This window comes from Cuculus canorus, chromosome Z (genome assembly GCF_017976375.1).
Source record: "Cuculus canorus isolate bCucCan1 chromosome Z, bCucCan1.pri, whole genome shotgun sequence".
Lineage (NCBI taxonomy): Eukaryota > Metazoa > Chordata > Aves > Cuculiformes > Cuculidae > Cuculus > Cuculus canorus.
In genome coordinates this window covers 73255140-73269253 of record NC_071441.1, presented here as the reverse complement: position 1 = coordinate 73269253, position 14114 = coordinate 73255140, and the positions used below count along the sequence as shown (strand labels likewise).

The 14114-nt window shown below is 36.4% G+C and overlaps 1 protein-coding gene across 2 annotated transcripts; it reads left to right on the top strand.

Annotated features, from left to right (window-relative positions):
• Positions 1 to 1490: 1490 nt before the first annotated feature.
• On the top strand, positions 1491 to 13541 carry SYT4 (synaptotagmin 4). 2 transcript variants are annotated; one of them, XM_054055430.1, is made up of 4 exons: positions 1491 to 2000; positions 4811 to 5619; positions 7104 to 7224; positions 10079 to 13541. In XM_054055430.1, the coding sequence occupies exons 1-4, from the start codon at positions 1967 to 1969 to the stop codon at positions 10384 to 10386; spliced, it is 1272 nt and encodes a 423-aa protein (XP_053911405.1). In that variant the 5' UTR covers positions 1491 to 1966; the 3' UTR covers positions 10387 to 13541. The 2 variants fall into 2 exon arrangements, with proteins under 2 accessions (XP_053911405.1, XP_009568548.1); XM_009570253.2 differs by having other exon boundaries at positions 1492 to 2000; positions 4811 to 5625.
• Positions 13542 to 14114: the final 573 nt, after the last annotated feature.

The following is a 14114-nucleotide window of genomic DNA, read 5'->3' as shown; positions in this document are numbered from 1 at the left end:
AACAATGTTGGATTTTGAACAGAGAAAGAGAAGTAGATAGAACTGCTGTGGGGGAGAAAGGACTGCCAGAAAGAATAGAGAAGTGGAGCCCACTTTGTTTGGATTGCTTCCAACATGTGAACCTAAACACCCCAAGTCAAACTGTACTGCAGAAACACAAACAAGAGATAACGGCAATTTCTGCAGTCTCCTAATATCTGAATGCTCTGTACTTGTTTTTATAAAAGGAACAGTGCTGGCAAATTATTCTCCAATTTTTATTAAAAGGATGAGATGTTATGAACATTGGAGTAGTGGATATGACTGTTCCTGGAAGAGCTGCACAATGTATAGTTACTCAGATCAAGGTGTAGCAGAAAAGCATAAACAATATTAACCACTAGGTTTTCAGCTTTCAGGATAAGCCAAGCATTTAATCTGGTTGTGTTTTGACAGTAGTTTGCCATGTTTCCTTGGCCTTCCTATTTTATTTTTTCTAAAATCCAAAGGACTTCACTGTGAAGCAAGAACATACTTTAAGGAGGTCCAAAACATTCTAGGCTTCCAAGTGGCTTATCACGGAGCAGGGCTGTGCAAGACTATACTTGCATCTGGATTTTGTTATTTAGAAAAGCAACAAAACCTTTTTCCCACTTATACAGCAGAATTAGCAGTTGGGCTCCAAACTTGGCTGCTATGATTCCTTCTGAATCCAGGAAGAGTCACATGCCAGGTGCTGGCTTTTGCAGCTCTGTTGCACCAGAATTCAGCTTGGATTGTAGTAATTCTCCTTACAGTCAGATCTATTTTCTTGTTGTGTTCTCCCCATTCCTCCTGTCTGCCAGCTTCCCCCTATCATGTTCTCAGTCCAAACTGAGAGACAGACACTTAAAACTGGCAAAATCCAGAGGTATCTAGGTAGCTTAAGCTCTCCCAAAGCTCTGCAGGAAGGATTTCCAAAAAGGATTTCCAAAGTGAGCACTGAGTGTTCATGTAGGGGTGGGTAGTGGGAAGAGGCAGGGAGAAGGCACATTAGGAGTTTTCAATGATTCAAAGCCAGTAAGTGTATCACGTCATGAATAGGAGAAATGCGTGCCTTCCAGTTGGAGCCAAGGTGTCTGGACCATCTGAGTTGGACTCTCCTTCATGTTGTTACAGCCTGTCCAGCTGATAGATAAATAAGAAAATTAACAAATCTTACCCCAGCAAAACAGACACACCCATGTATTATACAAGGTACACTGAATCACACACATTAGCATTTCACTGTCTGTGTCCGATGGAGGGTGGGAGCTCATATCCTGCTGCAGGGCAGTTCAAACAATCGATGAGTGTGTGCTCAATCCCCGGGGGGGGGGGGGGAAGAGGAAGGGGGAAGAGGGAAGAGAGGGGGAAGGTGGAGGTGGAGTGGGGGGGAGGCGTGGGGGAGAGGAGGGAGAGAGAAAGAGAGAGGGAGGGTGTGGTGGTTAGGGAGGGGGGATGGGAGGTGGGAAAGGTGCTGATTTCAGCCCTGTAGCGTCAGGATTGCGTCAATTTGGGTTTCAACCACGTCTTCAGTCTCGGAGCAGAGCTACTCAGAAGAGCCAAAACAGGGAGGGGGTTGCAAATCAGTGTGCAAAGGGGAGGACCGAAGCTTCCCCTCCCCCGTCTTCTCCAGCCCCCTCTCAGCCTCCTTCTCCACCTTCCCCACTGCTCTTGTGTCTGGGTTTTGTTTTTTTGGTTGTTGTTTTCCCTTTTTCTTAAGAAAAAAAAAAAAAAAAGCCCTCACTGGAAAAGACGGTTGCCCGGCAGCTGTGAGAGCGGAAAGCCGCGGAGCAGCAGGGCAGGGCTTTCTGCTCCCCGAGCAGGTCGCTCGGCACACGACGAGGAGACTTCCGCGTCCCGGACAGCGTCTCCAGCACCGCGGACAGCGTCTCCAGCACCGCGGACAGCGTCTCCAGCACCGCGGACAGTGTCTCCAGCACAGCGGACAGCGCACACCGCCAACATGGCTCCAATCGCTGCCAGCCGGCAGCAGTTCGGTAAGCGTGTCCCGGCTCCAACTCCTTGCCCGCAGGTCCGGAGCCTGCTCTCCTCCCCAGGCAAAGTGCACGCAGACAACCACTGCTGAGCCACCCTGCACCTCCCAGCATCCAGATTATTGGGTGGGATCTGATTTCCCCGAGTTCTCTTCGACCTCAGAAGTTGTGTGAATTTGCTTTCCTTCCATTTCTCTCTCTCTTTTCCTTCTTCCCTAACCCATCTGCCCTGGTAAAGCCCTGGGAGAGATTAACAGGCTTGTGTAGGTGTGTTTTCTGATGAGAGAGGTCTGGTGTTGTTTTCTATGTTTTGGTTAAAGAAGCGTGCCTTCAGAGTTAATGATGTAAATGCATCCTGTGCTACAGACAAAATCCTTGTTCAAGCTATTCTTGGAACAAGTGTTCCTTTTTCTCTTGTTGTGGATAAAGACTTGTCAAGTTAAAGTGAAAAGTAGTATTGTAAAGGACATGCCTAGGAAGATGAAATTACAGCATCTCAGAATTTTTAGCTAAACAGCTGCATCTTGATCAATCTGGGTTCACTGAGAATAGCAATGATAACAATGAACTTTTCAGTTGTATCATTTCTATGCACTGGATGCAGAGTGATCAACTGTGATACCAGAACTTTCAGAAACGGTCATATGTGCACTTGTAAAATAGATATGTAAATAGCTTTACTCAGAAAAGCAGTAAGTAGAAATGTTTCCAAACTCTGTTTTACAAACATTGACTTTAGCTTAGATTGTATTTGCCTTAGCAGTGGTTTGATTCAAGAGTTGTGCTTTTTTCTTAAGTGAAGTAACTCCAGATTTATATCATAACTGAAATAATAACTTCTACCAGGATCAATAGACGAGGTTTCCTACTAATACACTGCCTTGAATGTTAACCTTGATGATAACAGCTGTGTTAAATGTTATGATAACAGCAGGAAATTCAGATCACAATATAATTAATTGCAAATATAAAACAATTTTAGTTGCCCTTTCATCTTCTTTCCTGTCCCACCCACTTAATGTTTTTAACCATACTTGTGACATCATGCTTACCTAATTATGTATTACAGGAAGATAATTAATATTTTAAACACCAAATTGATTCTACCACTGCTTTCTGCAGCTGTAAAACTAAAACAAAGCAAATTTTTTTACTATAGAAAGACTTTCATCTCATCACAAAGTATTGCAAATGTGTAAATCATTCTTAAAATCTGTTTAGGTATTCTGATTACTCTTTGCTCCTACCTTTATACCATGTATATTTAAATTTCTGAAGCCCATGGAACTCTTGAAACTCAGAGCATATGCTTAACTTAAAAAAATACTTTTTGTTTATGTATATATTTTTTTCAGTCTTTAAATGAAGTTCTTAAAATTAAGTATGTAGATTGGTACAGCTTGTAGACAAAAAGAAAGTGACATAAATATTGTCAGAAGAAATTAATTGCCAGGCCTGAACCTTTCTGTACTGGAACATTGTGTCCTACTTTGCTCTAATAGCATTGTGGATTTTTTTTTTAATCATTCCACTAAAAAAGCAAAAGTATAGTGGCAGTATAATTATCTGCTCAGCTTTTACCTAGATGAAGCTGATTTAGTAGTATATAGAAGGGGATAGCTTTTCTTTTCTCATCCAAAATCATCTGCTCGTCATTTGTGAGAGAATCAGAACTGTTACACAATTGCCTTTATGTGTAAACAATGTCATTCCATTAATATTCCACTAGTCTTCCGCTGTTGCAGAGAATAAAGATTAAGCTCTGATTGTTACACTGTGGGATGTTTAAACTCACTTAGTAATGTTACTTATGGGCAAAATTGGATTTCCAATTAGTTGTGCTCATTTGCCCTTTCGACGCATGCTTTGAAGGGCTAATGATACTCTATATGTAAGTAATGTATCTACATGACAATTCAGTTTATAACACTTGCTTAATTGTCTCGTTATTCAGTTTTAAGTATACATTTCATATTAAGGTAGAAGTAAATTATGTTTTATATTTTTCTTATATACTTCTGAAAAGTATTGAACCTTCCTGTAAACTCCTCATAGCATGATTCATAGGCTCTTAAATGAAAATCTTAGTGGTTACTGCTGAGAGGCTTAATAGTTTTTTTCAGCTTTGGACTCACATGTGACTGTCCTTCTTCAGATTCATCTGGAAAAGACACTTGATATATAATCATTCTAGTTTTTTTTTAATAGAATTCCTCCTACAAAGTATTGAAAATCAAATCCCATTGCTATTGTTAAGTATTATAACCTCCAATTAAACTCAGTTCTTTCAAGAGATGCCTCCAGCAAATTATAGAATCAGACCATAAAAATGAGTTAATTGAGTACACAAAATATTCTGAGAGGCAGTGTGAAAAGCAGAACATGTATCTATAAGTAATGCATATTTCAGTCTGTTTTACTGGACCAACAAAGCTCCATAAACTCAAAGCTGAAGTCTTCTGAAAGCTGATCTTGCTCACAGACATACAAACTCAGAAACTACACACAGAGGGATGAGATAGTTGGGCAATCACTGATGGTTATTTCTATTAAGATGGGTGTAGTATTTTCCCCTTAAACACTCTGTGCATGGAAAAATACTAACATAGCAAGTATGACTTACTATGGGACTACACATTCATGCCTGCAGGTGGCAAGCAATATGTACAATGTAAAACACTTTCAGTCTGTCGACCTTGCTGTTATTACAGTCTCATATCAGTTTGTTTTACTAAATCATTACTTTATTAAATATCACACAGAGTCCAAGGCATTACTCCTTATGTGTTTGTTGCTATTTATTTGATTTGCAGATGAAATTCCTACAGTGGTTGGGATCTTTAGTGCGTTTGGCCTTGTCTTCTCTGTCTCCCTTTTTGCTTGGATCTGCTGTCAACGTAAATCTTCCAAATCCAATAAGACCCCTCCATATAAGTTTGTCCATGTTCTGAAGGGGGTTGATATTTACCCTGAGAATCTCAACAGTAAGAAGAAGTTTGGAGCAGATGATAAAAGTGAAACAAAGAACAAATCAGCAATGCCAAAGAATTCTCTCCATCTTGACCTGGAGAAGAGAGATCTGAATGGCAATTTCCCCAAAACAACCCCTAAAAACCAGAGCTCACCAGATCTTGACAATTTGTCTCCTAAGCACTTTGCAGAGAGGAAGAAAGATTCAGTATCCCCTGATAGTTTAAAATCCATCACTTCCCTGTCATCTGAAGATAAACAAGACAAGCTAGGAACTCTCTTCTTCTCCTTAGAGTACAACTTTGAGAAAAAGGCATTTGTAGTGAACATCAAAGAAGCACGTGGCCTGCCAGCAATGGATGAACAGTCAATGACTTCTGACCCCTACATCAAAATGACAATCCTGCCTGAGAAAAAGCACAAGGTGAAAACCAGAGTGCTGAGAAAAACCTTAGATCCAGCTTTTGATGAGACCTTCACGTTTTATGGAATCCCCTATACCCAAATTCAAGACCTAACGCTTCACTTTATGATCCTGAGCTTTGACAGGTTTTCCAGAGATGATGTCATTGGAGAAGTCCTCATTCCACTCGCAGGAATTGAATTGTCAGAAGGAAGGCTGCTAATGGACAGAGAGATCATCAAAAGAAATGTTAGGGTAACATATTTTTTATTTAATCTATAAAGGCATTATTCTAGTTTTAGCTATGATTCTTGTGTAGTTCTGTTAACATCTTGGAAAGAGAAGGGAACAAGTTCATCATGCAAGTCATTGATATGCTTTCATAATAGCAGTATGAGGAAGCAATTACACAAATGTAATAAAAGACATTACAATGAGCATGTTGCAAGAAGTTGTTAATGTTCTAAATGCTACTTGCTTATTCAGCTGGTCCAGCATGCTAAAGTGGATGCATTTGCATTAGTTCAAGAGGCCTCAGTACACATTAATTCACTTGAAAGGAAAGAATACAAAGATTTATATATTATTCTTCTTCTGCTCCCTCTACTTTTCTGTTTGAAATCATTCTTTCTTAAAGCTTGTTGAACTCAACATAAATCTTTCGCTTCAACTACATGTGGTTTACAGTAGATTCTTAAAGAATGCAAGTAGTCTTTAGTTAAGGAATTAGAACCTGCTAGAAACCATGTTAATCACGTAGTAGTATGCTGTTCTTGAATTTCAGTGCTGTTACTACCTTCTCTCTCAAGAAGTGTGGCACAGGCTGCAGCTCTGCTAAGGGTAGTAAGACAAGAGGGAGAAGCCAAAGCCTTAGTGAAGTCAATGTCAAAACATACTGCCTTCACAGGGCTAAAAGTATGTCATACCATTTTGTCCATTTCAGAATGTAAAGATCATTTACAACCATCACAGAAGTACAGAAATGTGCATGCATCACACACATCTCTTAATCTCTACTAAGGAAGTAGAATGTGTATTGACTTTCAAATTCATTGTTTTCAAAGAGCAAGCAAGCTGCCAAATCAAATAAATAACTACCACACAGATACCTATAACTAATACCGTTATTTTGCAATCCTATCACTGTATTACAACAACTTTAACTATGTCATCAATATTTTGTTGATAACTTATTTGGTTTTCTGGTGTATAAGGTATTATTTTTGCTTGTTTCTTTTGCCTTCCTCCTTTCTGTGAAATAAAACACTCCCACAGATTCAAATTTAATAATCATAAAATCTTTGATCAAATCTTTATTTCATGTGTATTAAACTACAAAAGAAAGTGTCAAGGATGGGATTTCAGTAACTCTTTCAATCCTTCTTGCTTAAAAACAGTTTACTGAAGATTTTTTAAATTTACCTTTACTAATTTTTTCTTCAATGTATATTTAGAAAATTTTGTTTTGCTTAAGATCCTCTGCTTTCACTGAGATTTATTTCTCACATTGTTTTGTTCAGTCTTATACCTGACCATAAGAAGAGTTACATAACCATAGCAGAGTAAAATCATATTTCGTATGCAAATCAGCGTAACTCCATAAGTTACATCATTTTACACCATTTCAGAACACATAGTTATGTGATCTTTCATAAATCTTAATTCTGTTTTAAAGTTTTGTCACTATAATTACTTACAAATGGTTTTATTTCTTTTTTCTTTCATTTCCTCAGAAGTCATCTGGGCGTGGAGAATTACTGATCTCTCTCTGTTATCAGTCTACAACAAACACGCTCACTGTGGTTGTTTTAAAAGCCAGGCATCTACCTAAATCTGATGTGTCAGGATTATCAGGTAATAGTGGTATTGATGAATATGCCCTAATAATATAAAACAAACAGACAGAAAAGAGCTGAAATGTAGCATTTTAAAGACTAAAAATAGCCCATAAATGCACAAATAATGTCTCTATTATTTGCAGCCAATCCATGTTATTCATTTCTTGGTCAAGTCTTTATTTGTTCTTCAATCACATGTTAAAAAAACAGGACATGTATTAGGAGTAGAAACCAGTGAGTTTTGTTATTGTCTTTATTAGAATCTATCTGCCCTAAATGTGGGATGTTTTTTGCAGATACTAAGAACTTTTATTTATGACAAAATAGTCAGTTTATTTTCAAAAGATCAGTGTTGAGTGAGATCACTATATTTATATTTATTTCAGCTTAACACCAAGAAAAGCACCCCTTTACCTCTGTGCTGAATTTGGCCCACTGAATCCTAACATTCATTCAGTGAAGTGAAAAGGTGAACTGTGCCAGTGCTAAAAGTAAGCTGTAACAGAACACCCATGCTTTACTATAAGCTGAACTTGAGGTGCATGAAGAAAGGGCAGTAGATGAGTTTTCCAATCCCTTCTCCTGGTCTTGTTGTTCTATTTGGTATTCAATGGAATGTCCTTTGAAGCCAATACTGGAACTGGACTTACAAACACATTTTTTCTAATTAGAGTACGAACAGAATAATGTTTAATGTATTATGTACTAAGAATAAGACAACAGTCCCCCAAAACCACTATAAAATAAAGTACTATACAAACAGTAGCATATCTGCAGTTGATTCTGTACAGGATTGATAGTCTTTCATTTTACAGGATTTTTTGAAAGAAGCAGAAAAGAAGGTAGTTTTGTGAACCACTGAAACATAAGTACTTCAGCTAGTAATAGTCTTTTTACTTCTTATACCAACAAATACTGCAGTTTACACAGAAAGTTAACCCATCCTGGATACAATACAACAAAGCTATAGATATTTCCAATTTACACCATGAAGCTTCACTGAACTTTTCATTCTGATTTTAATTTTATTCACATATCATAAGGAGAAAATATATCAACGAAGCCTGGCAGTTTATTTCACTACACATGAGCCTATGTAAGTTTAATAATCAATCCCGAAGTCACAGCAAATAGTAGAGGTTTCATGAAGACAGCACAACAGCAAGCTGATCTCAACAGACCAAGTCTTGCTGAGTTTCACCTAGATGAGGACACAATCTGAAAACAAAAACCCTCCCTAGTCTCAGCAGCCACTTGGACTGCATATTGTGTGCAAACAATAACAGATTTGTTTACAGTACCTCATGAAGAAAGCTACAGGAATATAATATTTGTAAGACATACAGGCAACTTGGATACCCAGATCACTTAGATAGTTCTTTGTTATTTGCTGTTCATCAGCAAGGCCAAACTCAACAGGTATTTGAGTGTCAGTAACATACTGCACTGATAATAGTTCTTATTTCCTCTGTGAGTTTCCCTTCAGCCAAAGATAAATCTTGGCAAAGAAGAAGGATGAAACGGTGTTTCTATGGGGAAATCTAAACAACTGCATAACTCAATCTAGTTAAGAAAGTCGGAACTTTTTACTCAAAATCTGTTTGATTCCCACAACCTCTTTGATTTTCTTGATCATTAGTGTTAAGGTCTCTTAATAGATCTAGTAAAATCAAGAGGAACATTCTAGCCTTATTTAGTAGATGGCTAAAAGTAACAGTCAGAAAATGTCCTTTAAACAAAAATGAGCAACAACATGAATACACCAATGGATAGTCGTGTTTGTGTGCATAAATTCATTCTAAAATCAATGAACATTGTAATAACATTAAACTCTATTTTTAAAATGTTTATTATGGTGGTAGAGCATGAAAGTGAAGATGTATTCTACCAAACTTTACTCCTGTTAAACTGTTGCCAATTCAAGGAAATAAAAACTTTCCACTAGTCAATGTTTTCGGTCTAATAACCTTGGCATAGCATTTTTAAATGTAATTAAGTTTTAAATTACATTTTAAAAAAATATTCAATTATTCTTTATGATTATTATCTGTTCGTTTCCAACGACTGTCTTGTTTTGTTAGAAGGAATTTTATATTGCATTTTTGCACCATGAGAATTTGGACACAAGCCCACATTTGCACTGAAATAAATGCCAAAGTACTTGGATGATTTTTAAAACATTCTCTAGAATGTCTCTTATGGAAGAAATAGACCCATTGTTGAAGACAATAGGAAAGGAATCTTGCAACAGTTGAATAATTATGAGGAATACAAACACTCAGAGCTGGTTGATAGCTAAAAATATGGACATTTTCCCTTCCTTTTGTCAATGTTAGTACAGTACAGAAATAAAGTCAAGTACAAATCCTAACAGAAAACATATCATTACATTTAAAGTTTAGTGTTAAATTAGTTCAATGAAAATTGATGGAAGTAATTTAGCCAAGCTAATTGACTTTTGTAGAACCACAACAGAAATTAAGCATATCTAGTCGTCCATTCTCTAAGCATGATTTCATTCTCGTTTTTGAGACTTTTATTTCCATGAGTCGTAATAACAGTAATGATTATCCTCTACTAGTAGAATGTGTGAAAAGCAAATTTCTGTTACACATGAATATGTAATAATCCATGTTTTTCCATTAGGATTTTGTGTACTTACTCATGAAGAAGTCATCCATATTTGGTCAGATGAATCACACTCTAAACTTTACTGACTATTACGGTTACATCATCAGTAGCCACTGGGAACTTAAAGGGACTAATTAAGTTGTAAACACAGAAATTGTATGACATTAATCATCTTTAATAAGAAGAAGCCTCTATTGATGTAACTAATAACTGATTTGTGCTCCCTCTTTTCATCGCAGATCCTTATGTGAAAGTGAACTTGTACCATGCTAAGAAGAGAATTTCTAAGAAGAAAACTCATGTGAAGAAATGCACGCCCAATGCCGTGTTCAATGAATTGTTTGTTTTTGACATTCCTTGTGAGGGCCTTGATGATATCAGTATTGAATTTTTGGTTTTAGATTCGGATAGGGGGTCAAGGAATGAGGTTATTGGCCGGTTAACATTGGGGTCTTCAGCAGAAGGAACAGGTGGAGAGCACTGGAAAGAAATTTGTGAATATCCCAGGAGACAAATTGCCAAATGGCATATGTTGTGTGATGGTTAGCAGCTTAGAGAGGGGTTGGAACTTAAAAATATATTTCCATAGGCAAGGAGCAATTTTCTTTCTTTGCTATATATACTTACAGGCTTGTAACTACAAGACTTTTTTTTTTTGGGGGGGGGGAGGGCAATAAAAATTGGATTGAATTATCAAAACAGAAGGTAACTAAATTTTCACAGTAAATAAAGGACTTTCGGTTTCATTAGACTTTAACATAATTGGATTAGATTCAAATTCTTCTGGAGTTTAAGTAGTCTGAAACTTCTGAAGCAGTGTAAACTACAAGAACAGAACATGTTTTACTATAAAGTACAACCTTATTAGTACCATAAAAGAAACATTATTAGTACTGTTATACAGAAGAAGATAACCTCATTAAAATATATTGCTAGACCTAAAATTCCACCTGTGGCTTTCTGGGGAAAGGGACTGAGTTTATAAAAGCCATGGGGGATGAGGGTGACCAGGAGGGGAATTTCTTCTGTCCCTCCATCAAAAACCTTCTTTTATGAAAATTCAATCATTATTTTAAGTTTTGGTCACTTGTACTTTGATCATCCCAAAGACTGAAGAGATTTTCAGCAATTTGCTTTACATATCACATCATGTCTAACTAGTTGTTTTTAGTGTGGAAATACATATTTACACTTGGATTTTTTTAATATGTTCATATATAACTTGTTTTACTACAGTGACTGTAACAGATACATTCTACAAATTGTTGAGCAAGTTAACACTCACTTTTTTTGTTAAAAGGGCTCCTTTATCAGTGACTCCACATGTTACAGCATAGCTAGAATTTGGGTTTGAATACAGTTTATGCTTTTTTCCTCTAGCACAGATTACACTTTAAGCATTTCAAGCCATCAGAAAGCATTTCTATTGACATGAGGTAACATACTGGACATCACAGTCAACAATCTTTCACCAACTACATTTTAAGCCATTCAGGAAAACATAACAATGTTGTTTCTATATTTGTTTCATTCAAGAACAACCAAAATAGTGAGAAAGTGAACAAAACATTATTCTGCTGTTTAGCTTCCTGAACTGTGAGTGATGTCATTACAGTCAGGAAGACTACTCCAAATATACAAAGTTTATTGCATTTTTAAACTTTTGCAGGATGGGAAACAAAGATCACATTTTAATTCATTGAATATTGTGTTACACCAATTACTTTAAAAGTACATTTCACTTAGATTATATGCATTAATGTTCATTACAGGTTGTACTGAAAATTGGTCGTGATAAGAGGAAATAACAATCTGATTTCATGTCAGTGTGACGTGTGTGTTTAAACTTGAACTGCACCAGGGTAGGTCAGTATCAAGTGTAACATAAACAAGTGTATAAATAAAGCATTTGGATCTGTGAAATTTACCCTTGGTCACACCAGATAGATTTTTAAACTGTCAGAAATATAGCACAAATGTAAGCAGATCATTTCCTGAAGTTTCTATACTGATTTCTGATACAGAATAATTTTCAAATATTATTCTTCCATAATTTTCAATTATTACACATGAAGAATATAACTATGTTAGTTGTTGGCATAAGAAGGGTTTAAAAAGAAGAAAACTGTTTTCAGTATTTTTACATACATTATTTCGTCACATGTAGTGCCATTGTAGTGAATTATACTCTTTGGGGATTAAAATGTTGCTCAGTGCAAGTAAAGGTAATTAAATGGGCATGCCAAGTAAAAAAAATATACATTGGCTGTCAAATTACTCTCATTAAACAACAGATCCAGGTCATATTCAAAACTATTAGAGATTTGTTGTTGACTTTACTTGTTCTCATGCAGCCAAATTATGTTTGCAGTAAAGGACACTGAAATATGAAATATGCAAGTAGACAAATAGTACTGGAAGAATTCTAGCGAGGCTCTTCCAGGTTTTGTGTCAGTATTTTCTCCAGTTTTTGAGAATGTGTTTGATATAACAGTGTTTATAAAGTTCTGTAAAAATACATTTTCAAAATATCATAAACATGCTTTTTACGACACTGCTCAACATCAAAAACCTGCGTATTTTATGTATAAAGGAGAGGAATCTTTTTTGCTTATTTCTTCTGAAAGCTGATTAACTGCTTAAGGGCTAGAATCTGCCAGCCACATTCAAGCAGACCTAATCCAGAGCCACAAAGACAAAGAAAATATGCCCACAAGCTTCAATGGTTTGGAAGTGTAATCATGGAACAAAACTCTTCCTGTAAGACCACACAGCGATACCAATGGGCCTATGGATAAAAGGAAGCATGGTTTGATCTAACAGAGGCTGGGAGAGTTTAAGTCAGGACCATACTACCAGAGTTCCTACAATTTCTAGTAAGGAATCTTTACACCTAAAGTGATAGCATGGAAGAAAGTGAGACAGCTTATAACTAACAAAAAAGTCAAGGTTTTGTTTATTGGCCCATATTAGCTCGACAAATGAGATGACAAGAGTCATCTGTCTCCAATGGACAAAAATTCTGACATCAGGAGAAAAAAAAAATCCACTTTTTTGAATTAATCATGAGCTGTGGCCATCCTTCATTTTGCATTCAACAATTTGTCATCATTTTTTTTTGACAAGTTTCTATAGCGGTTTGAGGGTTAATATTTCTACCTGCTAAATGACAGCTGTTGTTGGGGATAAAGGGTAGAAATAAGAAAGGGAAGCAAAGGCATTTTTATTAAATCTAAAAAAACCTGTAAATAGATTTTTGTTTCTCATTTAAAGGAATGTTTAGCTTGGAAAGTTGAGTAAAGAAAACTTGTAACACATTTGTAAACCAGAAAAGTCTGGTGCGAATGTAGACGTGTACCGACATGAGAAATTCTGCTGTTTTATAAAGTATTCAATTATCATTGTGAATATCTTGAACTCTGTTAAGGATACTGTACTGTATTAAAAATGTAAAAAAAAAAAAAAGATGTTTGTCTAAGTAGCATACAAAAATAGGAACTCCTTGAATAGGAGGCTATCCATGTCTGGAGATCTGTCGTAACTAAATTCTTGATTTGTTATGGTGTTGTAACTTAATAGAAACTATTAGAGAGGAAGCATGGTGTATGAGATTTTGTAAGTTATTTGTGCTGGTTCTGTATGTTGTGCCATGTGTGTAAGACAAGAATAAACTGCTGCTTTTGTTCATCCCATCCAAAAAAAATTATCCCACCAATGTATCTTTTCCAAAGATTTTTCCTATTGTTTGTGTTCATAGTCTACTCTTTCATGCTTCTATCCAAATACATTTGCCTTGCAAACTCTTCCTTTTCTCACAGAAGTGGATTAGACTTGTTCTGCCAAATACTTCCTAGGCATATCGTATGTTCTGTATTTGTAGCTTCTTGCTGCATACTTACATTTGTCTTGAATTGCTCTGTACACTTGGGCTAAAACCAGAGACAGAGCCCATGACAGAAAATCTGAGTCCTAAACAGATCCTACAGGGACTAAAATATATATTTAATTAATAATGAATCCTAGCATATTGGGTGGAAGAATGCAGTTCGCTTACTATTAGAATCCTGGTGATATTCCATTTGTTTTCCAGAAGCAAAAATTAACCTTTGGGGAATCAAACTGTCCCACTCTTATTTCCTTTGATATGAGGAGGTCATGTCAGGCACCAGCTTGTCAGGTGAGTATGGAAGTTACAGTAGAGAAAGCATTTCTTCAGCTACTGTACACACATAAAAACTTGGCTGCTGAAGTCTCTAAGGTTATTAAAGTATTATA

What these genes read in the sequence shown, in the direction of transcription:
- SYT4 (XM_009570253.2), top strand. Translation starts at nt 1,967, where the DNA reads ATGGCTCCAATCGCTGCCAGCCGGCAGCAGTTCG. An exon ending in TCATCAAAAGAAATGTTAGG is followed by an intron (nt 5,626 to 7,103) that starts GTAACATATTTT and finishes TCATTTCCTCAG; the next exon opens with AAGTCATCTGGGCGTGGAGA. An exon ending in TGATGTGTCAGGATTATCAG is followed by an intron (nt 7,225 to 10,078) that starts GTAATAGTGGTA and finishes TTTTCATCGCAG; the next exon opens with ATCCTTATGTGAAAGTGAAC.